This window comes from Euwallacea fornicatus, chromosome 17 (genome assembly GCF_040115645.1).
Source record: "Euwallacea fornicatus isolate EFF26 chromosome 17, ASM4011564v1, whole genome shotgun sequence".
In the NCBI taxonomy this organism is placed as follows: Eukaryota; Metazoa; Arthropoda; class Insecta; order Coleoptera; family Curculionidae; genus Euwallacea; species Euwallacea fornicatus.
Genome location: NC_089557.1, coordinates 1425647 through 1452248, shown reverse-complemented (window position 1 = coordinate 1452248; position 26602 = coordinate 1425647). Strand labels below are relative to the sequence as shown.

The window sequence follows — 26602 nt, the reverse complement described above, 5'->3', positions numbered from 1 at the left end:
TCGGAAAATACTTAAATTTAACCAAAAGAGTGTGGAGGGATGACATTATTATTATAAAAATACTTTAAATGATGTAGAAAATCAAATAACGGATTTCATGACCCTACTAGCGAATAGATGGCGCTAGGAGCAGTTTGAGACGACTTAGTGTCATTGGTGGTAGATGTTGATTATAGAGGGCCACTTTAAATTTTGATTTATGAGCTCGGTCATTGATATAATCAATGTAAACAGTGAGTAGTTACGAAAACTAATAATTTTATCATTTATTTACAGATCTACATATTGAATGGAGTAAATTTCGCCAAATAATAAAGATGACTCTTCCCGTCTCTCTCCTTATTCCTCTCATTTTGTAGATGGTTTGACGCTGAAATTGAAGGTAATGAAAACAACTTTTTTATACACAAAACATCTTTTTATTGATACAATACAAATATTTTATACATTTCGATAGCTTAACGACTAAATTTAATAGTAAAGCGATACGCGACAAATCCTTATCTAATGACTAGAATACTGATAATTTGTAAGTCTTTCTTGAAGTACATATTTTAAATGTGAAATGCGCTTTGTGAGGAGTGGGTCGACATCGGCAAAAGCTTCTAATAATATCGTGTGGCGTATTAGGTTTAGTCCGAATAATCATCTCTCCTATTTTGTCTAAACAAGGAGGCAAATTAAAGCTTTTAAAGGTGATGCTACTTCTACTTGAAGATGTTGCGCATAAATACTATGAGTCAAGATACCTTGGTCGAAGTTAAGTACGTGTAGAGTATATTATATAAATATTCGTAAAAAATTGAGGTATAAGACACTTAATACAAAAATGGCTGCAATAAGAATATCAAAAAGAAGAGAGCGAATACTTCCGCTAATAATTTCCCCTTAGGTCAACGTCAGTGGGAGGATTACATTCTCCATGTTTCTTCATAATTCAATACATTACGAAATGAATGTAGTGTGACTCTCTTCGGGGAGCTTTACATCATTATAAGTCTTCTTTCTTTCTCACGTCTATTCTATACATTAATTAATGCTTTGCCTAAAAATAATCTTGCATCACATATAAACGTCACATAGGCAAAAATAAGGACCACTTTCACGTAAGTAAATAATTTGATTTTTAGAAATTATATTGTACGATCAAGGGGACAATGGCGTCCGAATTGAAGGAACGTTATTCTAATAATAACATTAAAGCAACTTACTTGGAATTTTTCCATCTAAAACAGACAAATCACAATCGCCGCTGACGCGAAAACTTTATCAAATAGAAATATATAAACAAAAGAATAAGGAATAAACAATAACGGCATGATGATATCCACGAAAGAATGACAAAAACGCACTTTTAAAAAAATAAAATAAACGAGCTATTTACAATAACATTTTTTTGTACGTTGTAGAAAAATAAATTACCAATAAAAACGAAGGAAAAACTGCTGAAGCCATAGATGCTATGGAGTGTTTTGTCGAGTAAACGCGACCAAAAGTATACAGTCTAAATTACCTTAAATAGGACAGTATCTCTTACATTTCCCATAAACAACTCATCACGATGGCAAAACCAATTAATTCGAGCCCATTTCCAACAGGACCTGTTCCTTCTCAAGAAATCAGGAATAAAACGGTCGAGAAAAAATGATAATTAAGAGTTACTCTGTCCTCCTTCCGCCTTAAGCGTCTTGCATCTCTCCTTTTCCTGACTATTATCAGGCGGTTCGCATTCAAAACTGGCCAAAGCCAGGGCATTCTCGTTGAGCACCGGACTGTGCTGCAGCACCGATATCACTTTATGATCCTTCTCGAAGGGACATGTCACCTGTTTCCACGCCATAAACTCCGTCACCTGTTTGGCCAACTGCCAGAACTTTTCAAAGTTGATATGACCGTTGGGTAGTCTGGAAATGAAAGAAATTGTTTTGCAAATTTTCCCAGGGAGCTTTAAAAGGGGTAACATACTTGTTGGAACATCCCTGATTCAGGAAATATAAGTCTTTGACCAGTAGGCTGAAAAAGGGAATGACGATCCTTTGGCGTTGATCGGTGGCACCGGCGCTGCGCCACATGGCGGCCTTGAGGGTGCTGCGGTAACTGCTGAAGTTGCTGCTCGGATCCATTTGATGCTCCAAGATGGCAAATTTGCCGGACTGGATTTTATTCCACTGAAAAGTAGGGGACCGGTTCAAGTAAAGACATAACTAGTTTGCGTGGATGTTTTTATATATTATGTGATGTTATGGAAACTTACTGTCTTTTTCAGTCTTGAAATAGGCGACATATTGAGCCCGGCTATTATAGCCATGAGACTGTTAAAGTTCCCTATATTGAAACACTCCCTTCCAGCCTCGATCCAATACTCCACGGTTTTCACCCGCTGCTTTTTCTTTTGATACTATTAAAATGACCAAATCAGAGCTGGTAACAACCACAAATCTCCAACACTTACCTTGCAAACTTGCGTAGCCACAAAATAGCTCAATCTATTGAACCACTGCACGTACTGCTCCAAATTCCTAGTTTTCTTCAAATCCTTAAACGACGTTTCCAATGCGGGATTTTCCTTAGCAAATGCCTGCACAAACTCCTCGGGCCCTATAAACGACAACCTCTCTAATTCGACATGTGTCAGCTGCTGGGCAAGCTTTTCAGGGTTAGGGCAAACTTCCGAGATATCGGGGCAAGAAATATTTTCATCTGAGGAAGCACAATTCGTCTGGTTCTCCAACGATTTCTCATAATCTTCCAAGGAGGTCAATCTTGGGTGCAAATTGTGCAAGAGCAGCGACACATTCGCTCTTAAACTGGGGTTGATGGTGCAGCATTGTTGCGTGACTTTTCTCACATGATCCATCATCCTCTCGTCCCGGAAATCATAGGGAAATTGCTCAGTCCATTCGGCCAACAATTGCACCATTTTCTCGGCGAAGCGCATTTGCTGGGTCCCTCCAGAGTGGGTGCCATCACCCAAACCTTGTTGTTGTTCGCCTAAGGCCCGCACTTTGGCTAGGAGGTCGTGGGGTTTGATGAAGAGGCGGGCAGAAAGGAGAAAAGCAAACAAGTAGGCGCGGTCTGGGTAGTATGATTCGGTTGGCACCATGTGTTGGATCAGGGCTTCGAGTGAACCACTGAGGAGGTTGCCGTCTCTGTAGACTAACGCCTGCAAGAGTTAGTGTTTACAATGGTGAACTTCATATTAACCAAACACTAGTGATAACGTACTATTGGTGCTTACGAACCTATTTCACTGTCATGAATATATTTTTTGTAATTTTTCGTTTAATAACAACGTGCTCTACCACTGGTTATTGGGTGCAATAATAGTTGCAAGGATTTGGAAGATCCAATAAACATAAAATATATAAAAGAATTTTTGAAAAATATTGCTAGGTAGTACGCCTCCAACTAGGAAATGAGTAACTACAGGTATTGGCGTAGAAGTGATATTGTTGAATTTCCACAAGGTTTAGCAGTTAGAGAAAAAAGTAAACACAAGCGAAATTTCGAACTAAACACTAACAACGGCAATACTGTACATCGTGCTAATGACACTTTGGCGATAATAGATTAGCAACACAACATACACCATCTCATGTTATATTACGCATCGTTGCCAGCGCTCCTGAACCTTATTGCTTAATGGTATTATACTTGTTAGCTAAATCATAGAATTTTACATTTATCTTCATCTTCCACTCTTTTCACCTCTCATTGTATACAAATATTACATATTTTGTACCACAACTGATCAAGTAACAAGCATTACGCTCTTTTTGAAGATTACACGTTCGACTTTACTTTCTCCAACACACATCCACAGGTTTCTCAAACGATAACCAAATATCTAATGCTGCGAATTGAAAACAATCCGGGTGACAAGTACTTTAACAAACACCATAAACAAACAAACCTGCTCTCGCAGTTGGGCTTTAAAATAAACTTGCATGGTGCGTAAATAAATAGGGTTCCTCCACACCTTATCAGACAGATGGTACCTACACATCGGTGCTAGGAAATCTGCACCTATTTTTACTATTTTTTCTTGGTTTATCTGATGGTGCAAACGTACTATAATCACGATGAAAACATTCTAATCATCGCGATTCCGCCTTTATGCCTGCACTTCCTTGTATCATTCGAACTCATTGACTAATTGCTATAATTAGAGACAATTGTTTATAATCCTTAATAAAAACGTGGCTCCTCGCACAATTCAGTTCAACTAAGAATACAGATAACCGTATTTATAGCAGAGCCATTCATAGTTCCGTTCCTATCGCGTCGGGTTATCAATGGTGGCGAAAAATCAATTATTTCTTTTACTTTTTATCGGAGTTGTGTGTGACTAAATAACGCCAATAAAAACAATAATAATAATTATTATATTCATGCAACTTACATTATCTTGTTGTAACCCCAGTTCCGCCGAACCGTCCTGATTCGGGTCTCCGGAAAAAATCGTCGAGAAACTTTTGATCGTTGGCGTCTGCGGCAAACTCTGCGAATGACACATGTTTTCATTAAATTTTGACAGCAACAAAAAAAAACAAAAGCAAGCGGCGACGTTGCCGGTTAATGCGACACTAGGACCGCGAATTGCTTCACGAAAGAAAAATGTAACAGACTATCAAAAACGTGCAGGAATTTGGGTCACAGCAATAGGTTTAACAAGCGATCAATCTACAGAGCACATTTAATTTCGGCCACGGTTTGGCATTATAGTGTCTAGTGAGGGAAACTTGCAACGTTAGTGAAAGCGAATATTTATTGTGTATGAAGAATGCTCGAAAAGCAAACTTGGCCTAAATCTACGGGTGATAAATATCTCGATAACTATACGAGTGACATGAATTATACCAGTCACGCGATTGTGGTTTTTGATAAAAAAAAACACTACTCTGAATTTTTGACCGAATCTTTACAATAAACATTTTGGCTACCACTGATTGACTTTAGAGAACAATTTTCAGGACTTTCGACTAACTTGGACTGTTCACTGTAAGGCGAATTTGAGATTAAACCGAGTCAGATTGTTCGTAAACAGTTAATTACGGGAGTTCTTTTTTGCAGAAAATCATAAAAAAAATTTCTATCCATTAATGGAGATGGGGGTATTTTTCATTAAATATTTCCGAGAACTATTTCCATTCCTGTAAAATTTCAAAACCGAAAATCCTTATAAGGCATAACAAGAACTTACCCGTCTATTTGAACAGTCTTTTGGTGTCAGATCTGAGGCTACAGTTCCAAATATTGTGGGCTGGAATAAAATCGAAATTCAATATGCATAAAACCGTATAAGCATAATACGGGAAGAGTCGAAAATTCCGCCTTTCAAAGGCCATTTTACATTCTCGGGCGACCCGAGAAATTGCTTTCTTGCCGCTATTATTTATTGCTGATAACGTTGCGCATACCCAAAAAAACCACCTCGACTATTCCTTCATTTTCCACTCACCAAATATCCATTAGTACCCACGAAACTAGCGCACTGACTAAGCTGCTCGCAAACATAGTCAGTTTCATCATAAGAACTCAACGAATCTATACTGCTCTGAGTAAAATCGACCTTGTCCGTGACTTCCGAGCTCATATGTCCTGAGTCTTTGCTCAGACACTGCCTCGGCTTCCCGAAGCTCATTGGCTGCTCCTGCTCAGACTCATAGCTGGAGGCACTAGAGCTGCTGCCGTACTTCGGCCACTTGGACCCGTTATTGGGGCTACCTAAGCAATTATCGTCCAAGAGGGATTGTGGGGTGAGGTCCGGGAGTACGTACCACGATACCTGCCATTGGTCAACTCGGCAGTGGGAATGATTTTGATTGGTTCAAACACTTCGGTCATAGCGGAGGAGTAAAATGAGTGGTCTTTGGTCTCTCTGCTACGTTCGTCTACGATTTTGCCATCCTTAGAGACTATTACTTCTTCTTTTATCACGGTGGTGCTTTTTACTGAGAGGGAGGTGTCTAATTTGACTGGGGCTTTTAAGATACCGCTGGAAAAAAAATCTATTACAGGTAAATTAAAGATTACCCGTTAGGAGTCCAAAAATGAATGCCACGTCTGATGGCCAAAATGCGAAGGGAAATTTACTTTGCTCATTTTCTTCGGTTTACCTACGCTTCTTACCGTTTTCATCGGCGGCTAAATTTTCCAATATCGTGGGAAGAACTACATGTACACGTCATGAAAGCACACTGACGACCATTTTAAACAAATTTTTGCACTTTAATTTTGTCCACCAGGCGCCACATTCACTATTTTTTGTTATAGTTTGAAGAACGACAACGCCACCTATCTCATGTCAGACGTCTAATTTGGAACCAACTCACCTGTCAATGAGCAACTTATTCAACAGATCGCAAGGTGGCACCTGTCCTGTAATCAAAGCTTGCTTGATCGCCATACCATCCCTGCCCTCCAAAGCGACAGGAATGCCGTTGATAAACAGAACCTCTTCCTCCCTGATCGACGACTTTTTCTCGCAATCGATCACTTTAGCCCCCTTGCCCAAGATGGCTTCCACCGTTTCTTGGATTTCGGGGTCGTCCATCTAACTAGGGACTAGATCCGCACTGCAAGGAGGACGTTAACACTTCGAATTCGTTTCAGAGGAGAATGATGTAAGAGAGAAGAGGGCAATATTTAGGATTGGCGGTTAAAATATGCACGCAACGGCCTGTCGGTATGCATATTTAAGCAGGTTCTGTCCTGTGGATGCGCTTTCAGAGTGCCGCCGCAGTACACCGGTTCACAAACGCAAATGAAGTTGGTTTTGTGTTTTGCTTTTGAAAGATAAAACCGAGAGTTGGTGCAATGTAGCAAATTAAAACGATGGTTGCTGCAACGGCGGACAGTACATAACTGGGCAGTTCGGCGTTGGGTCTGCTCCAAAGTTCGCCACCGACTGTAAAATTGATCATATGAGGAATTTGTTGATATTAGCGAACGTTTTTATTCTCCATACAGATAGCTGCACGGTTGCCAATGTTACATTTTCTGAACGCAATTTCCGCTTCGTTGGTGAGCGACATCCGAAATTTCCGGCCACTTACTCGACGCACATGTTTCGGATCAAAATAGACCATCATAGGAGCGACGTGACAGACGGATTGGATAGATCGCATCGCGCTCAACTTAACGAGCAAAAATCCCTTTCGGAAATGAAGCTCGTCAATTTCCTGATCATTTTACATGCGGATACAAAAAGATAATGGATTTAGGGCGTGTCGTGTCTCGGGAAAATTCACCGACACGGACACTACTACTTTAAGCGGTCCGAAAGACGTTTGGGGGGTTGAATTTTGGATGAGTACCGCGTATCCCCCTTAAAGTGGCCAGGTGATAAATCCTGCTGAAACACAAAACGAAAGTTATTGGTTCGGTTCAGCGACCTTCGCAGAACGAGCAGAGTTCGCTCGAGCGCGGCCATGTTTCACTGTTTGGACGGCGAGTAAAACAAATCGGCGCAAAAATTTACCGGTGACAGATTTTAAACAATAGACCTTTTCTTGTTTGAAAAGTTGAAGCGAGAGCTCCATTGTTCACCAGATATTTTTAACGAAACATTGTAAGTGCGTACGCAAGCAAATTGGGCGAATTGAGCACAGCCAAACGACGTAGGTAGAAACTAGAACACAATGCCTGCGAAGAGGTAAAGTTATAATTCTTTCTACACATAAAGATCGGTTAATGAATAATGGCTTTAACGACCTCGGCATTAAATGGTGTTAAGAGGAAATATTGCTCAGTGGTGTTTGCGTTCGACCCAAGGATTCCTCAGAAACAGCGCAATAAAACCAATAATAGAATTCCTGAAGGTACGTAAAATGACGTTTGAAGCCTTTATCAAACCAAAGGTTTCCCGCTGAGTCCGAGAAATCTTTTCCGATCTAGACACCCCAGAAATCTTAGACATTTGAGGCCTAAATTCCTGCAAATGATCGCAATATCCAGAAACGCATAAATCCATAGCAAAAACGTGTTTGTCAGACTTTCGGCGCCACCAAATCCATCAGCGTAACGATGAAAATGTGAAGGAATTTGGAAAACGACGTTATGTAATATCGCTTTACGGTGCTTAAGACGCAGACAAACGAGGAACAAAAAAGGTACTTCCTGCACTTTCTCCGCTTACGGTTTTTCTTTCAAGCAGTTACATTCTTCGAGTTAATATATAACTCAACGAGAAGAAGTAACCAGAAACCCCTTCGACTTATCACATAACCACTCAACTATGAAACTTTTATCAAAGGATATAAAATTTCAGGCCATCAATCCCATCATGTGAAAGCGATACACCTTCCTTGGCATTTTATCTATCTATCACGTGTGTAACTGATAGAAGCAACCTTCACCCTGAAGACGACAATTGACCCCCGTCACTGCCCACCCACCGGGACCGCATCACAAGGAAAGCAATAAACTATAATTAAATTATTTAAATTCAGTTTCACAACTGGACGATTTATGAATCATTTATTCAGATTTGTTGATAATCGGACTTCAATGAGGTCATTATGAGCGTTAATGTCAAGAAACTGTGTTGATTTAACACGAATAAGTGGTGATGAGCAATATGTTTTTTAGTAGGAAACTCGACAGTTTCTGCGGCGTATAATTAAACAGGTATGGTGTATAATAAGCTCTTTTATTAGAATATTATAATAATGTATGGGTGCTCAATTAAGGATGTTTAGTATTTTCAAGGTCGACCTTGAAGGCTCACTGCTATGTATCAGGTTTTACGGAAACTGAGGAGTTTGCTGCAAAATCCCCAAAATTCTGAGTGTTACTTCCACAATTGCTGTTTGATTCAACAAGACTTAAAAAGTCCTTGGGAATTTCTGCTCGATTTTTCACGAATCTCTTGCATTCAAACTATATTTGGGTAAATTCCTTAGGGTTCAACAAAATTGACTTACAACTTCAAAAACTTCATCCAAATATAATTGAGGAACTTCAATATTTTCCACGAGTTCCTTAACAACTCTTGACGTTCTTCCGAAAATTTGCGAAACGCCAAGATCGCCCTACAATTTCCTTGCTCCGTTCGTTTCTCGCAGCCTTTATTACTACTTTTCAAAGAAAGCAATATCGCCATAATGACCTATCGTCACAGTTAATTAATCATTCTAGCCTAAATATGGTTAATTGTTGTTATCTAGACCAATTACATTGAATTATTTCAATTTGTCAACTTGTCCTTGACTTGAATAACGTGGGGCCGAGATGAACAGGGAGAACATTCCAACTCCGCAATTCGTTAAAAGAGCGTTTAACGTTGGGTTTACGTATACGCATATTGATTACATAGAAAGCCAAAAAGATATGCACTTTCTATGTTATTGGTTATGTATATGCTATGCGCTGTATAAACGGTAACAGATAACGGTGAACCATAAAGCAAATTTTCTTCGCTATGCATGTATGTGCTGTATACCCCCAGTTTAAGGCGCGTTTTCGCGGTGACAGTTTGGATGATATGCAGTTGCGATCGTGATCCTCGCTCTGAGTTACAATTCGCTCAGTATCGCCGGAGTACCGATCACTACGACTGCCACAACAATGTGTTGTTACCTACAGACATCAGACTTTCATACACGAAACATTTTTTTTTTTTTGTGTATCTGGTTTTGATAACAAGCAATGGGTTTTTGGGCAAATCTTTTTGGGTGCGTAACTTCCTGTATGATTTATGATCAATTCTTTCAAAGTTTTGTCACTGACATTACTCAAATAGCACCTTGTTTGGAAAGAGATCATAAACCCATTTCTGATTGATTTGTGGCCATAACAGGTTCGATTTTTATTACGTGTAACACAGCATTTATTATCGTCTAATGGAATAATTAAGCAGTTGTAGTTTGTAGAACGAGATAGAGGGTGTTCAAGATTCAGGAATAGTAAGAAACGCACCTTTCAGGGTGGGGCCTCAAGCAAACGTACTTTATGAAGTTCAAGCATTTTTTCCCAGGAAAACGATATTCGAACTAACTTTCACCTGTTTCGAAGGTGATAGGACACGGCTCCCAACTTACAAATTAGGCCCGAGCTACTTAATATTGAATTTAATTTTTTACTGACGTAACCCCAACGTGAACGTGCGTCATAATCCAAATTAATTCGCTCCCTTCTAGGAACGTAATTCTCACCAAACTGTCATGAATACTTAATAAATCATCCTTAGACCAAGCCGAGACATTCCCAGGGCAATGTGCAATGCCACTGAAATTTATACTTAACCGAAATCGAGGTGAAACCACCCTTAAGCAACAGGCCAGATTTCTCGGAGTTGGAAGTCGAGCAGGGGTAAAGCATACAATAGTATGTGCACGTACCTATCTACAGGCTGTTTTCTGGACTTAAATCAAACATATAAACAGGAATTTAAATCTATTTAGCTTCGTTGTGGTCAAAGCAAGATCGTTCAACAATTTATTTTAAACCAAATCAGAGCGTGTAATAAACTACGCACTCCAAGTCATCTGCGAAAAAGCAATCAACGGTTGCGGCCGCCTTTTAAATGGTTTTTTAAATGATCCCGAACGAAGGACACAGCCCAGACTGAGAAAAAGAAAGTCGTAAAAATCGGGAACACGTGTGTATACATTAAATAGATTAAGAACAACTCATTAAAGTGATTTTTTAATTGTCGCGTCAGCGACTCGCGCAGGTGCACCGGTCTGCCCATAAAAGGCCACTTCCAGATTGCAACGTCCTTAAACTAATTTTCCGGGAAAATTGAGACTAGATTCTTTAACTGTATGTGGTTTTTCGCGATGATAAAGGTCAATGCGCCGGTCGAAACACTCGCTGGTCGGTCAGCGCTTGACCCTTGCTAAAAATCGAAAACGGAATTAAGGAAATGGTCGATGACCGGTAATTAAAACAGGAGTTTGCACGCTTTGATTAATGTACCATCGAGTTAGGGTCAAGGTCCATGACGACAAATTAGGTTAGGTTAGTTCATTGTTTTCACGGAATTCAAAGGTGATTTTAAAACTGCTGCGACAGCGACGCATAAAACTACCTACGAAAGTGTTTCCTCAAATGTCTCAAAGCGATATTTCTAAAGAAAAAAAAAATCCCATTTAAACACCGTGAACCTAAACTATACAGACAAATATTGTCTTGAGAAACCAGTTTCCACTTCTTTTGTGCTCGCTAAGCCTTGCTTAAGACCTTCAGTCCGTGGTTGTAAACGTGCCTACCTGGACTTTTATTTGCCTCTTTGTTTTTACCTACTTTATCCATATTGTGGCTTCTATTAAGGGGGCTCTCTTCTGCATGTTCCGGCACGTGCCGCCCCCCGAATCGCCATCTTTATTGTATTGCGCCAGCTGGCACTAAAAAATTAGGGTGCTTCATGGCACAATGCAGGCTTTATCAAACGCCACTTCCATATTTGTATAGTAAGCAATCGTACGAACGAGGCTTCCGATCGGTATTATTTCCAGCTTCTTGTATGGAGTTACGCGACTGTGGTAGCTATCAATTAACTGTGCCGATTTGATATTCGAAACTGCAGCTATATAATTAGCGATGCATTTATGCTGGAACACCTTCTTTTCTACGCGCAATTAATGATAAACACGTTGTTAGTTTACTTACTTAAGACATTCCTTTGAAATGGCACGTTCATTAGAATGTTAATAGGCAAGAAGAGAATGTTGAGAACTGAGAGACAGTTTGACCGAAATACGAATTATTGCCTAGAAAAATTCCGTAGTACTCGCTATTTTTTCGACCTCTACGATCCAGCAATGCGCAAAAAAAAGTGACGTCAACAACGCTCTCGGAAAATAAAAAAAGGTCAGTGGACCGTTCCGTAAATAATACAAACACTCCTCCATATGTCTCAAGGCTGTTTGGCACATTTAAATTTCTTATATCGCCTCCTCCAATGCGGAATCTCGAGTGGATTTAACTTAATGGACGCTCTTATTAGTTTTATTATTTTCGTGGCGCCAACACCTTTTCCCCACCGCAAACACGTTGATCTATTTGAACTTGGGTCGTGATTAATAACCAATATCGTAATCCATGTTGTTTGTACGGGAGACGTAACGCCTCAAAAACTGTTCTACAGAGCGCTTGTTCACTTTATGAAAATGTGACGTTTCGTTATTTTCCATGGCAAAACACTCTCGATTCCGTACAAAATTCATTGATACGTGGCAACGCAGCAACAGACGTTTGTTGCCTTTGGTGCGAAGTTGTCACGCCGATATTCTCTGTCACGCACCCGCGGCGTTGTCACCTATTGAAACCTCAAGAACTCAAATTCATCGCCGTCTTTTCGGATCAATCGACAGTACTCGACCTCACTTAGCTACGAATGAAAAATCATTCCTGACAATATTCTTATCTCTCTTTAGCAGACCCGTAACACCAAAGGAAACTCCAGAATCTCCCCTTTCGCGATCTTTGCATAGTAAATTTGAATATAATCATCAGTAAAGGGCCTTTACCGCCCTAACGGCAGAAGGTGATGCGTGTTGAACAACGTTTAACGAGATGCTCAGGCGCGAATATTGTCATTTCAATGAGAATCTTAAGAGGCCAAATGAACGCTCATTTAACATTACACAAAACTAATGGTGTCGTTTATTTTCGAGCCAAAATTGGAGGACTGTAATGGCTTAAAAATCTCTGCGGCTGGTTGTTTACAATAATTGCTGTGTTAAAATCCCTAGGCGTATTCAGGAATTTATTACAATTCCTGCCGGAGGATTGTCGGAGGGACTCGAAATTATGCAATAATAAAAAAATTATGGTTATCTCAAACTGAGAACCTGATATCGCCATTAAAGGTAGCTAATTAACCGCTTTTCACGGGGTTCGACAGGGAAGCCATTAATTTCGGTCCACGGCAAACTTGCACCGGTTTGGGCCGATACTAAAACAATGGCTGCAGCTGCCAATTTGCGCTGGTGCGTAATTGATGGAGCAAACCAATTAATTAAATCTGCAGATAAACGGTTTCAACCGGCCGTGGCCATTATCGTGTCCCTGCTGTCTCTGCGCGATTTGCATAATAACCTACTATTCTTCCATGCGAAATCTACGCTTCAATGTTTATAATTTGTTAGTGGCGAGCAGAACCACTTTAGTGTAATTGTGCGTGGAGACTTCAAACAAAATCGACACTCCTTGATTCCGTCCTCGTTTTGTTTAAATTGGATAGAATTGATGAAAATGGCACCGCCGCGTTTGGCTTTTGTTTTTGGCGAAATACGTCAATTTTCACTCGGTGATTGTCAGTTGACGAGCCAGAGTTGTCGGATAAACCGAAATGTCTCCGATTCCTATTCGTTTTCCGCTTGTAACAAAATTAAAACTTCGAAAATTTAAAAACTCCTCGTTTCAATTTGGCGATGTTTGGAATCCCGAATACGTCATAAGTTTTCTTGGAGAACATTTACTGAAAATGAGTACCGTGGTGCCACCAAAACTAAAGAGAATTAACTTCCGACGTTTAGCTCAAAACGTGGAGATGGAGAAAATGTTCCGCTCCTTAATTTCCCTAAAAATACCTTTTTGTAGAAAAATCGAAAAGTTGTTTGCTGTCTGTCTGGGGACCAGAAACTAGACTCGAATTCAAGAATCTGAAGGAATGTTATTTGCCAAATCGATATGAACTTTTAATCTATGACTTCTTCACATTCCACGACTAACATTTGTACAGGCTTTTTATCGCCTCCTTCTTTGAACAATGCTCCAAACATCTTCGGTTAGTTACCTTCTTTTAGTGGCCTTTGCGACGATGTAGGGGTGTAGAACCTTGAAATCACGTCCCCAAAAAATCCCTAATTTCATTTTTAGAACTCATACAGGTTATTTCAGGCATTTTCGCTCGTTTGCTCCTCGACGGTCATATGAACTAACACAAACGCTCTTTCCCATAATTCTGTGTCGTGTTTAATGCTCAAAACGAGCAGGCACCGTTCGATGCGGGGCCCACTCGAAATATTTGCTGGGTGGGCCAATGGTCACGCTTTTGCCACCATTGACGGTCCGTTCCATTTTGATCCGCGATGTGTCAAACTAATGTTGTACCAATTCGGCCCTCTCTGTGTAAATTTGCATTTACAATGTTTGCATCGAAAGCTGCTCCCAGATTAAAAGGGGTGGAGAAATCAGCCCCAGATTGGAGAAATTAAGGTGGAAATCCCCAGATAAGTCGATAAAATTGTCCTTGCATTTCTCGGGTGATGGATGGTGGAGGAGTTTAATTGGAATGTATTGAGCAAGTCACAGTAGCTTCAATTGAACAACTAATTTGATGTAAGACGTTGCGACATGTAAACTTTTCTTGCGCCGTAGGATTCGTTGAATCTCTGAGCTTGTTTTGTTAGGATTACCTATAATTGACCGGCCATTATCGAGCCTTATTCAGGGCCTCACGTTGCAACATTGTCGTTTCCGCAAAAAGTGGTATAATAGCTCGGCTAAATAAAGACCCCCAAGCATTAATTACGACCTCGGCGTGCCGATAGAGAAGCATCTTCGATGCAATAAATAAGCACGAATTTAATAACGCTTCAGTCTTCAATTAGGGTCCATCCTCGATCGCTCCAGCAATTTTCTCAACATTTTTTCATCTAAGAGAATCGGAGTTTTCATTCCCAGCCGCTCAGCTATACAGGCCTCATCGTGATAGATCATATCTCCTTGGAAATAAATTACTCACTCCCTAGATGGGACTGTCTCGTTTCTTCATAATAGTTCTTTTTTAATTTACTACGTTCTGTGGGAAGGAAAATGATTCAATTATTTTTTTTTTAATTTTGATTACGTGCACGCAACAGATTGCGGGTCTTTATGCGAAATTAATGGTCGGAGATGTCGATTCGTGGCCGAAAAGGTTGCCTCCACCACAGGAATGCTTAATCGCAGACATTCAACTGCGTTTGGCAACGTTGCACAACCGATTTGCAGCTTCAATCTGTTAATGTCTGACATGCAACTATACACGAAAACAAATGCGAAGCGCGCCGTTGCCGCTTCCTGATTAATAAACGACGCAGCGTTTGTTCCCTCTATGTTTAAAACGTCAATTCAAAATTGCACCTCTTCAGATGGTCGGGTATTCAACCTGTAACAAACTCATAGTTATTATACCGCCTTTTCAGCCAGCTAATTCTTTTCGTTAATGATCGGTATTGTCAGACTGCAAGCGACAAAAATCGAGCAAAACCAACCGTACGTTTCGAATTAGCGAAACGTGAATGTATTCGAACCGAGGGCATTTGACAGATTAAAATTACCAACAACATGGCACGACCATTTAAACTGCATGTCCGTAAAAGAGGACAAGAGGATGGATCCTTTCGTCCGCAGCCTGTGTGGAAAATTTGTTCGGCAAATTGAAACGTGACATTAATGTTATGGATTGAAACAGACATTTGTGTATTAACGGTATAACCAAAGATGCCACCGCAATAACTCGGTGCGCTAAATAAAATCTTATTTATATATTCATTCCCGGTAAAGTGAAATTACTACTAAAATTGCGATGATATTTACGTTTTAGCTTTTAATGGGCTTGCAGAATTACCCGTAAACATTTTATGATTTTCACGTCCAAATGTTACAATACGAATTATGCGAGCAGTGTATGTGCCCTTAGAGCAGAAACTAATTTAAAGAGACGATTATTGACGTCTATAGTCGGCAAAACACGGTTCCCTTGCCATTTTGTACTAAACCAAGCTAGAGAGCCGACGAATCGTTTTTCCTAAAAGGGCATTTTTGAGAGCAAATAGCAGAATGCACACTTTTCCTGATTGACTTTACAACAACTTCATAAGCGAACGTGCAAATATTATTTGCGTATGTATTTTCCGTATTATGTTAACAAAGTGGTGGGCGTGTCCCGGCTTTAGCCCACACCAGTACCACCTACTTGGCGGAACTATTTTGGCGAAAACCGCGTTGGTAGCACCACATCAAGTGGTTCAGGTGCTTGTGAATAATTCATAACAGCAGTTATTATGTAGCCGAAGAGAAAACTGTTTATTTGGTGAAATCCGGGATAGAACAGTGGTTCGGAATTAATTTGAAATATTTACAGTCGAAATCGGAACAGAAGGAATTTAATTAAGGTCCGGCAACGTTGAAGAACATTGACATCAGATGGAAAAACACAAGCAAAACAACGCCGATGCGCCTTGTTGCCAAATCGACGCGATTTACGTCTTGCTTATAAATCACCGAAGTCGAACGATTTTGTTTTAATATTTTAGTTTCCGATTAAGGCAAAAGATGGAGAAAACCGACGTATATCACGCGTCAAGTTAAAAAGCGTCCTCATAGCCCCGTTACGGTTCGATTTCGCAATTCAAACTTCAAAAATTAATTACGATCCCAGTCACACAGTGTCGTACGACCACGCACCTTCGGCTCATCTAAACCAAATCGAATAGCCGTGATGCCAAATCGATCCGTTTTCCCCGACACAAAATTTCCATTTTGTAATCAAGGTAGATCTCCGCGTGCTTTCGCGTTTAACTTCAACAAGGATTGACCCCTACTTTTAATTTCCAACACAATCGACTCAATCGTTGTAACGAAATGTTGCGACAAATCACATTCGTGCATTTAAATTACTACATTTTAAGCTGGCACTTTCATATCAAAATGTCAGGCGCGATATATCTCGCCAACCGCAAGAGTAAAAAATTGCTTCAAGTGGTAATAGTTTTGATTTACTGCAATGAATCACGACACGATTTTGCGGCTATCTGATTTGGAGTTTTTAACATGGCCCAACAAAGAGAAATTTGTCTAGATAACGTGCACAAAACGTGCCCAAATAAATAAAAACTAATGCAAAGTGAGAGACATTGTGCCGGTCAAAAAAAGCAATATGCCACGTTTACATGGGAGGTTGTCGCACATTTATGGTCAAGAAGTAGACCACCGACAATTAGGTTTTTTTTTTATTATTTTTTACTGCTTGAAATTTAATGTTATATTCAAATTTCTTTTATGGCAATTATTTGCTGGAAGCGGCTTTACTATTAGATCCGACATGCAAACGTCAAGAGGTGAGTGACTTCTGTTTGGCCTAGGAAAAATCTGACTTATAGAATGAAATTTCACTGTTACAAACAAAAGTGGGTTAAACAAATTCCGAATATTCCCTCTTTAGGTCTAAAAATATTGGCGCGTCAATAAACATTCACAAAAGAAATATGTTTCGACTTTTATCGGGAATAAGCAGGAACAAGACATATTGGGAACATAAATATTTTTACGACTATCCCGAAACGTACGTATGTATGTATGGTACGAGGCATTCACCGAATTAAATTTAGCATGAATCTGGGACTATGGAGATCAGCAAAAATAACACAAAACAACTGCTATTGTATAACGTGAATATCTCAAATTATTATTATCATATACAAGCGCGGTAATTCCGGCTGGGCAAACACATTACTAGATAGTCGAAATGGGAAACCGATCATTAGAACGCCAATTTGGGGTTTCATTAAAAGTTCACTTACCCCTGGCGGAGTTCTATAATAATTTCGCTCACGCAGCTCGTAAAACTAACCCAAACTTTTATTCATCACCCTCGGAGATATTTATTTCTTATCCCTACCCATCCATCTCAATCAAACTGCACCCTAAAAGACCTTTCTTTCCCCCCTAGTGCACTCTGCGCCCCTCGGGCATCCCCAACAACAGGGGTGAGTCATATTTATTTTTTTTTTTGTAAAGATTGGCAATCGAGCTCTATTGTTTTCCAAACCGTTTTCGGGTTTTCATTGAAAGCAGAGTCGGGACATCAAATGAATGTTACCGCAAAAATGATGAAAAGAGTTTTAATTGCGAATCAAAAATGACCATTATCGGCAACAGTGGTCTACATTGTTTCTTTACGGTGCATCCTTCCAGCACAATTAAGGGCGGCGTGACTTGTCAGTTTAAACGGAAAGCAGTCTTTACATTGGTTGAAAAAGAGAGCCAGAACTGTCAATCAGGTATTTTCTATGAATGGACCAACGTTACACCTGTCCTCTTTAGTTCTTCGACACGTCTGTTCACTTCCTTTTCTAATCTTTCGGAGTTGACGCCCTCCATTTGGTTGTCCTGGATCTGTCTTTCCAGACAATCTACCCTGTTCTAATATTATTCCTTAATTTCGCGCGCAACCCCTCTCCCTCCGTAGCTGGGAGGGATTGGTTGTCGTTCGACCTTCGTAATTTTGATTGCATTTCAAGGTGTATCGGCAACGTCGCCTTTTTAGGTATACGAGACGCATGGGGTGGCAGACGGGCAAAGGCAAAAAGTTGTAAAATGAAATTAATGAATTTAATTTTCATCGTTCACCTTCGAAATGCTGCATTTCTCATCTCTAGGAGCTGCCTACGAAATTAAACCCTGATCAAGCTAATTAGAACTTACACGAACTATTTTCTACGAACGCAGGAAACTTTGCAGCTCGTTATGCAGACGCAGGCTTAATATCAGTTTTCGAATTTTCGAGATTTACACGAGACCTAATATTTCGGCAGACATTTCAACCGGCCCTGCAGCAGCAGCTGCTTCGGCCACTTGCAACACGTTCTGTCAATCTGCATTGATTCAATGTGTAAATTTTGCTAATATCGAGTTACACAAACATCTGCCAGGACAGATCGTGTGATTTGGCTCTACTTCGCCAAGCTGCAGATATATAAGCAAAAACGTCGAAAGTCCGGCGAATGCGTGATCAGTGAACGTAATCATTGAAATTAATCAAAAACCTTGGCGATTTTTCCTTAAAAAAAAAAAATTCACATGTAATTAACGATACGATTAAATTACTATTGATGTAAGTTATTCAAGGTCGGAATTGTGTGAGTTAAGCTGAGTAGACCTTATGGAGATTCTAGAATAGGCTTTTTGTGCACGTACACGCATGCATATCGTGAATCTCAAAAATATCCTGACGCGCCCTCTTTTTTAAAGATTTCACGAGTCTTAATTAAACATGTCAGTTATTATTTATTTTTTTTTTTTTACACCAGAAATGTGTTTGCCAATCACTTATTTAAGGGTCTGCGTAAAAAAAAGAACGCGAAATCACAACGATTTCGGGAAAAAATCTAGAGAACCATTAAACGCGCCACAACAACATATTAGGAGGGCACGCACCACAAAATGATTCATGGCAGAAAGAAACGAATTCTTACGCACTTTGCGTGCATTTTTCCTTGCCCGCTGAATGTAGATGTCGCAGAGGAGGGATCGAAATAACATCCATCATGGGTCGGGCACAAAAGAGAAATAATGTTAGTTTCGATAAAAGGCAATTCCCGTAAAAAGATTGGGGAAATGCTCCAATTAAGTAAGGAGCGCAGTTGGAGGCATGGTCCAACGCTACAAAAATGAAGATAAAACACTTCCAAACAAACAAGCTGGTCGACCAAAATTGTTAAACGAGAGGGACAACCGCTCCATAACGAGAACCATTAGGAAATTCCCCAAAGTTAGTGCTCCAAAATTGAAAACCCCATTGGAAAATCATTCTAATAAAATAGTCAATAGTGAAACCATTCGACGGTGTGTTAGAAACTGTGGGAACTACTGCAGGGTATGCAGGAAAAGCGATGGCAGTAGAGGAGCGATTAAATTTTGCTTAAGAATTCATTTTCAAGCCAGATAATTATTGGAATTGAGTAATGTTCTGTGATTAGTCAAAATTTCATATTTTCGGCTCAGACGAACGTCAAATGGTACCGAGCAAAGCAAATGAAGAACTGCAGAAACAACATTTTTGTCCAACGGCGAAACGTGAAGGAGGTTCAATTGTGATTCAGGATTTTTATCATCACCGAAAGTCGTTGAATCGGTTTTCATTGATGGTGCCATCGACAAAAATGCGTATTTACACGTTTTAAGACGAGATTACGGAAAAGTGCGGAAAACACGAGCATATTAAATTCGTTCAAGCTACACTAAGACGATGGTCCAAAACTTAGCGCCCATATTGCTCGTGAATGGCTGTTGTACAATTGTCCTAAAGTCCTTAGAACCCCTCCCCAATCTCCAGAATTGAATCCGATAGAAAATGTACGGCACCATTTGGAAAGGCAACTTAAAAAACGTGAAATAACATCGAAAACAATATTGAAAACCAGGTTGCAGCAAGAATGGAATAAAATTGATTTAAATTATTTAAGATAAGTTGTATCTTCTATGACTAAAAGCTTTGAAAAGTGTAGTTGGAGCAAAAGGTAGTCACACAAAATATGTACTAATTTAATAAATTACGTCAATTATTTATCTTTAACTTAATTATATATAATTATAGCAATTATAAGCTGTTACCTTCCGAATATTTTCGTGACGTGTTTAATGATTCTCTAGACTTTTTCTTTAAATTGGTATATAAACTATAAAGATTTCGCATTCTTTTTTACGGAGGCCCCCAAATAAATGATTGATAAAGACGTTTCTGACATAAAAAAATAAAATAACAACCAACATGTTCAACTAGAACTCGCGAAATCTTCAAAAAGGACTCGTCCGAATATTTTTGGGATTCGCTGTAGATCAAAATTTCAATTTTCAGATTAATTAGGTCCCGAAGAACCCCATCACAAAAATAATCGCGAAGCTGTCTAAAGCGCTTCACTTGTTCACAAAAAAGCGACCATGGAAAATTTGAGGCCGCAACATGTATAGAGGATTTGGCCCCCAAAGTAAGTGGGCCGTTAAACTCAAAGTGAACCTCACAAAAATTTCTGACTACTTAAATAAAAGAACTGTCAAATTGAAAAAACAATCCTAAATCAAATCTGATTCAAAGTGCGGTTGAACGCACACAAACTTGGCATGTAAAAGTTGGACAGGGGTCAAATGAAGTGGACAGCTGCTGTTTAATGTAGGCCAAAACCGTCCAATTAAGCTTCGTTTTGACGGACTACCTTTTCAGTTATTTAGTGTGACATGAGCATTAATAATTCCAGCAGTCAATTCAGCTTCAAGTCCTCCGTTCTTGTTCAATCTCCCACAACAACCAACAGACGAGTAATGCCGAAGCTGGGACATAAGCGGTCGATTTAAATCGGATTACATGAGAGAAAGGGGCGATATTTGATATGAGGCAGGTGGTTTTGCCCCGTTGTGCGCTACTCATGATCGTTTAATGACGCGATTTTAAACACACACGCAAAATGGAGGTTAAAATCTCTGCTTAACACCTGACTTGTTGATGTATTGTTTTCAAAGTGAGATGAAAAAAACATCCTTTAGTGTCAACCAGACAATAAAAAAGTCAACCGATTGTTTACAAATAATTTGTCGCAATTTGCTCGTTAATGAAACAAACTTCGATGCCGACTACGATAGCGCCTTGTTTGTTGTATTCTCTTCCAAGATTGATGTTAATACATTCAAGGAGACATTGTAATTTTTTTATTTGTGTATTTGTATATGTATATATGCCAAGAGGAGCGATGATTGATGCGTCTTGCCACAACCTAAACATGAGAATCTTATTTCCATATGAGGTAACGTTCGTAAAATCCAACCGCGACTGACAAAAATAGTCTCTCATAAACTAGGTAGAAAGACATAAAATATTCAAAAGTACTTGCCGTTAAGGCCTCTTTTATGTCCATTGGTTACAGGTTACGGTGCAGAAGTAAATTTATTTTATTTTGTGATTCTTTGTCTTACAGGTACTACCTTTGAAGTTCAAAGACCCTGTGTGGCGTCCAGAAAAACGTACATTTCGATTTTCCACTTGAGTAAAAAACACTCAAATTCCTTTTTTATATATACTCAATAAAAACAAGGAAGCGATACGACATGAGAAGAAGGCTTGAGTAGTTAGGAAAAATAAGCAAAAATGGACGAACGTGGACGGATTAGGTACTTCCGTCTTTTGTTCATCGAAATTAGCCTGACCGATTTGAATGGTTCTTGGATCATGTACAGGAAAGGCTATATTTACTGTGAAAGGCACATGAAGCGTCTAAATAGGACGCGACAGGTTCTCCTTTTCAATCCGTCATCCACTCAGCACGTAGTAGAGATTTTTCACATCTCCGCAAACGAAGGTAAAGGTAAAGGTATGTCAAGAACACACTACATGAAAAACTACCTATTTTTACACCTCAAATAAATATAGCCGCGTCCTTGAATTAAAATAACTTGTGGTTTAACATTGAGTATCTGATTTTTTCTTAAATTGGATACTATTTCATAAGCCACGACAAGCTTTTAAGGGAAATAAAATGGCCTCTGGTGCTTAAGTACGAGCTAAACGTATCTATGAACTCCAATCATGTGATGAAACATTAGAAAAAAAACGGTGCTGGAAAGACCAAATGGAATTAACACTTGGCCTGACGCTTAAAAATTCAGATGCCAGAGGACGATCTGCCAAATGTCTTGGAGGAAATATGTCTGGGTCAGTCAAGGATTAACATAAATCATTCTGCATGTGGTAATCTATTTGGGAGACTGTTGATGCTTTGACAAACTGAAAGTATTGGAATTTAATAGGCGGAAAAATGCATGGGAAAATTAAGACCTTGAGGAAGACAATCGAAAAACTTTTTCCGAAAGTTAGATACTTGGGTTATCTGAACCTAAATAACATAAAGTTATACATATGCTCTACGTATAACTTTATGTAAGTATATACGTGCTCTACGTATTTAAAAACTGGTATGCGTCCTGATATACGTAATGATACCTGCAGTTATCCACAGTTATGTTCTTAATTATACAAAATAACCAAGGGTTCATATGATTAAAGACTAAAACTTTCAAAAGGGAATAATTGGATGGGTACAAGCGAAGCTACAAGGGTAGGATACAGAAAGGGCCAACCTATCAGTGAAATATGCAGTATAAATAGAGATTGCTGCTCTCTGGGTGGTGGCGACTCTTATTTTTTAATTACTAGTTAATTACTCTCTCTTTCTCTATCTCTATCTCCTACGATAATACAGGAGAAATCTCGACTGTCATCAATCTATAATGTATTGATTACGTCTGTTATCAGTTACCACTGGTATCATTCAGTAGTTGGTTATTCTCGTGGAAACCTCGCGCCTCTAATAATATTGAAAATCGCTACTGTAAAGAGAAACGAAAAATCTTCAAATATATGCTATTTAAACGGAGGGAAATTACTAGAAGGATCTCCTACCAACCAGAGTGAACTGAAACGACTTTGGTACCTGTAACTGTACCTCGTTATTTTACGTTTCTACTTATCACATCGATGCTGTTACATATACCAGTAATCATTACGAGAAAATTACCTCCAGCTGTAACTAAAATCAGGGAGAAAATGTTGACGGATTGTAAATAAAGTAATTGATAGAACAGTAACAATCAAACAGACGGCCATAATGCGTAATGAGAACCAATAGAAATCGTTAAAAACTTTAAATTTTTTTGTCAAGTAGGCCATGGATTTCGCGTCTTTTGCCCATCGAAAATGGCGGACATCTCAAAGCGAAGAAAGATAAAGAGACGCCAAATTTTAAACACCTAATATTGCCTCTCTTTTACCTCAGCTTCTGCAATAAAAGTAAATTCCTTAACTTACATGATGCCGGGGGCCTCTTTTCGAAATTCTATAGAGCACTCCACTTTAAGGGGAACAAAATGAAAATCAACACAAATTAAGATAAAATTGGCAAAATAAGTTAAATGTTTTTCATCGTTAAGTCTACTAGTAAACACTAATACCCAACAAGGCAAATTGTACATAAAATTCCGAGAAAAACTGAAATAAATATCGCGTAATTTTCGATTTAGTGAAGCAGAGACGTCTCCTCACAGCGACGCTTCCCCCAAACGCTATCGAATAACAACTGACTGGGCCACTGAATTTGAAAAGCGGCAGGGCCCGCGGGCCAATCACACGCGTGCATGACTCACTTGGATGTTGTTGTGCGGAGTACGACGTTGCCTGACTGCGTAAACAGTAGCGGAAAACATTTTTTAATGGGGAACAGTGGAATAAAAGCAGTCAAATTTTGGCTTAATCTAGTTTTATCTATATAATGTCTAGCAAAGAAAATATACTATTAAAAAAAAAAAAATTGAAATGTTTCACTTCAACCATAATTATGCTATCAAACATGGCAACAGCGCACGCAGTATGCAGTTCCAAATGCGCCCCGACTAATTCCGATTACGTATTGTTCGGGGTTTATCGGAATTCGGCATACTCTTTCGTGCGGAAAAGAGACAGATAATAGGTATACCAGGGCCAGTCTGAAATTTCTAATCGCTGTTCGGGGAGAGACCAAAAGTACAAAATATAAACAAGTTTTCACCCCCTGAAAATATAACTGAAAATGAATTCCGTGCGAGCTTTGTTTGCCGATCGCGATGGGGATTTGATGTCGTTTCCTTTAAGGATATCGATTTCCTTTTTGGTGGTGCAAACCCCATTGTTTTTTATCATTCAGAAAAGAAGAAAATTTTCCCTTTTCTGGCGTACAATAAATACAACGTTATCAGCAACAAATAATAATCGGCGTTAAGACAAATTGAAACATCAACAATGAAACTGATGGTACTTACCCGGGACTTGGGAGTATGTTTTAAGCCAATCGCAGGTTGGCTTCGATTGCTCTGCAAAATAATTTGTAATTAGAAACTAGTAATTTTTCGCTTTCTAAACTCTAAACTCAACTATTATTTTCCTAAAAATTTTTATGTTCGTCCGCCCATTAATTTAAACCCAGTTTCATTTCCGCGGTCTGATACCTTTATGTAACCATCAACTGTACTACCATGGGCTTAGCTTAACCGTAACATTATCAGTTAATTACAACTCTCAATTAGTATTAGTGAAACGTAACTATTACAAACTGTAATATTGCCACATGTTCCTTGGCGACCCAAATATTTTGTTATTAAAACTTGGTCTATATTCATTTGAAACATCTCGGGTTTGTATAGGAAGTAATTTGGGAGTGGTAAAAGTAGCAATGAAAGTTCCTTGGAGACTCAAATTGCGTGTATCAATTGGAAGGAGATTATATCCTATTGGAAAAACATAAATCAATTTAATTCTGTAGCTTTAAGCGGTTATTAAGCCTTATAAAGGCAAGGCGGCTTATGACACACGCCTTTCACTCCAAAGGATTAATAAATTGGTTTAAAAACGTTACAGGTGTCATTTTTGTTTTGGTAAAGAAAACGTGAGGAGTTAAAACCGGGCTTGAATCAAACAAAACTAACCTCATTCCATTTTCTGTTTTGAGGCAATCGATACTCAGTGCTCTGAATCTCCTGAATTTGTTTGACGGTTTGCTCCAAATCCGCATGCAACTTCTGCTGCATCTGTCTCTGAATCCGCATTTTCTGTTCGGCATCCTCACTGCTTCCATCGCCATAAGAGCTCGGCCCTTTCTTTCCCATTTTCTCCCTTTCTAATCTCTGCGCCAGCAGCTCTTCCAATTTCTTCGTGGATTGCTGTATGTTTCCATGGGAGAGTATAGGTTTTGGCTGTCTGGTGCGGGCCTCCTCAGTCCTCTGGTTGTGCTGTAGGATTTTTTGTTCGGTTTGCGGCAAAAATTGAGCCAAAGCTTGTGCGTTGGCCACATATTTCGGCTTGTTGGTCTCGAAGTTGGGCTGCGACGTTTTTCGTTGATGTCCCAATGGTTTGGCTTCTGATAATTTGCGATCGGTTAAAAATTCCGGCTGGGAGATTTTCCTGTGATGATGAAACATTGAGGAGTTGGAGTCTTCAAATGGGGCCGGAACAAAATCCTTGAATCCCCCTGAATCAGATGAAGTGGAATCTACTGAGTCTAATTTAGTCATTTTGCCATTGGGCATGTTCATTATTCCGCAACAATCTGTAGCTGCAGTGGAGAGTATACTGCAGCAGACAGTGCTTGGAGAGTTAGGGGGTTTTTGAGAGACTTCCAAAGTCTTCTTATAGAATTTCTCATACTTTTCTGTGACGAAGGTGGACATTTTCTGAGTGTCCCCTCTAGACGACAAAACGTCCTCTTGTGTCTTTCTTCCAAACAAAACTTCCTCCCTCCTGGGATATAGAGGTTCGGTATCATTTTGCGGCAAGAAATACACCTCTTTATATCCATACCTCCTGGTGAGCTCCACATTGGGAGGGGTGGGAGGACCAAGGTCACCTCTACCTTTCCTCCTGAGAATTTGCTCTTTATCCACATACTCAACTGTGTTATAATTCTCCGAGTTAGGCTTGCGTAGAGGTGCGGTGGGGTTCTGCGAAGCCCCAGGCCTTTGCTGGATCTTTACTGGAGGTACATATTTCGGTTTGGTGGCTATTATCGGTTTAGGGGGTATTTTTGGATGATCGCGTTCTTGCATGGTGCGTGTTCCAACAAAAATACAGTCACATTGTAACCACTAATAAGTTATTAGAGAACGAAGGAAATTCTAACCCCAAAATATATTGAGGGTTGTATCGCAGAGGTACAAACTAACGCGTTTTTAAAGGTTCACTGACACTCACTGTTACAACGAATGCACTAATATAAATGAGTTTTTTTTATCGTTTTTTAAAGGAACTGCAAGGGTAGAAGGATTTTCGTGCAATCTAGGGCTGCAGGGTAACGCACATTATAAACAAGCC

At 39.5% G+C, this 26602-nt stretch overlaps 1 protein-coding gene and 1 long non-coding RNA gene across 3 annotated transcripts; one reads left to right on the top strand and one right to left on the bottom strand.

The window, feature by feature from the left end:
- Window positions 1–168: 168 nt before the first annotated feature.
- Window positions 169–8626, top strand: LOC136344436 (uncharacterized). Its single transcript, XR_010732960.1, has 3 exons — window positions 169–226; window positions 277–382; window positions 8273–8626. It is a non-coding gene; the product is annotated as an uncharacterized lncRNA (long non-coding RNA).
- Window positions 403–26602, bottom strand: LOC136344428 (ras-GEF domain-containing family member 1B-like). Of its 2 annotated transcripts, XM_066291887.1 has the most exons (10): window positions 23573–23855; window positions 6336–6578; window positions 5781–5998; window positions 5462–5727; window positions 5204–5263; window positions 4403–4501; window positions 2453–3163; window positions 2255–2398; window positions 1966–2168; window positions 406–1904 (listed from the first exon to the last, which is right to left on the bottom strand). In XM_066291887.1, exons 2-10 carry the CDS (start codon window positions 6554–6556, stop codon window positions 1652–1654), a joined length of 2175 nt encoding a protein of 724 aa, XP_066147984.1. In that variant the 5' UTR covers window positions 6557–6578; window positions 23573–23855; the 3' UTR covers window positions 406–1651. The 2 variants fall into 2 exon arrangements, with proteins under 2 accessions (XP_066147983.1, XP_066147984.1); XM_066291886.1 differs by lacking the exons at window positions 5462–5727; window positions 5781–5998; window positions 6336–6578; window positions 23573–23855 and adding exons at window positions 24559–24609; window positions 25222–26602 and having other exon boundaries at window positions 403–1904.

Excerpts from the sequence above, each read along its gene's own strand:
- LOC136344428 (XM_066291886.1), bottom strand. The coding sequence starts at position 26,337 with ATGCAAGAACGCGATCATCCAAAAATACCCCCTAAACCGATAATAGCC. Across the intron at positions 5,264-24,558 it reads AACATACTCCCAAGTCCCGG|CCCACAATATTTGGAACTGT; the intron begins GTAAGTACCATC and ends ATTTTATTCCAG. Across the intron at positions 4,502-5,203 it reads AAGACTGTTCAAATAGACGG|AGTTTGCCGCAGACGCCAAC; the intron begins GTAAGTTCTTGT and ends TGTCATTCGCAG.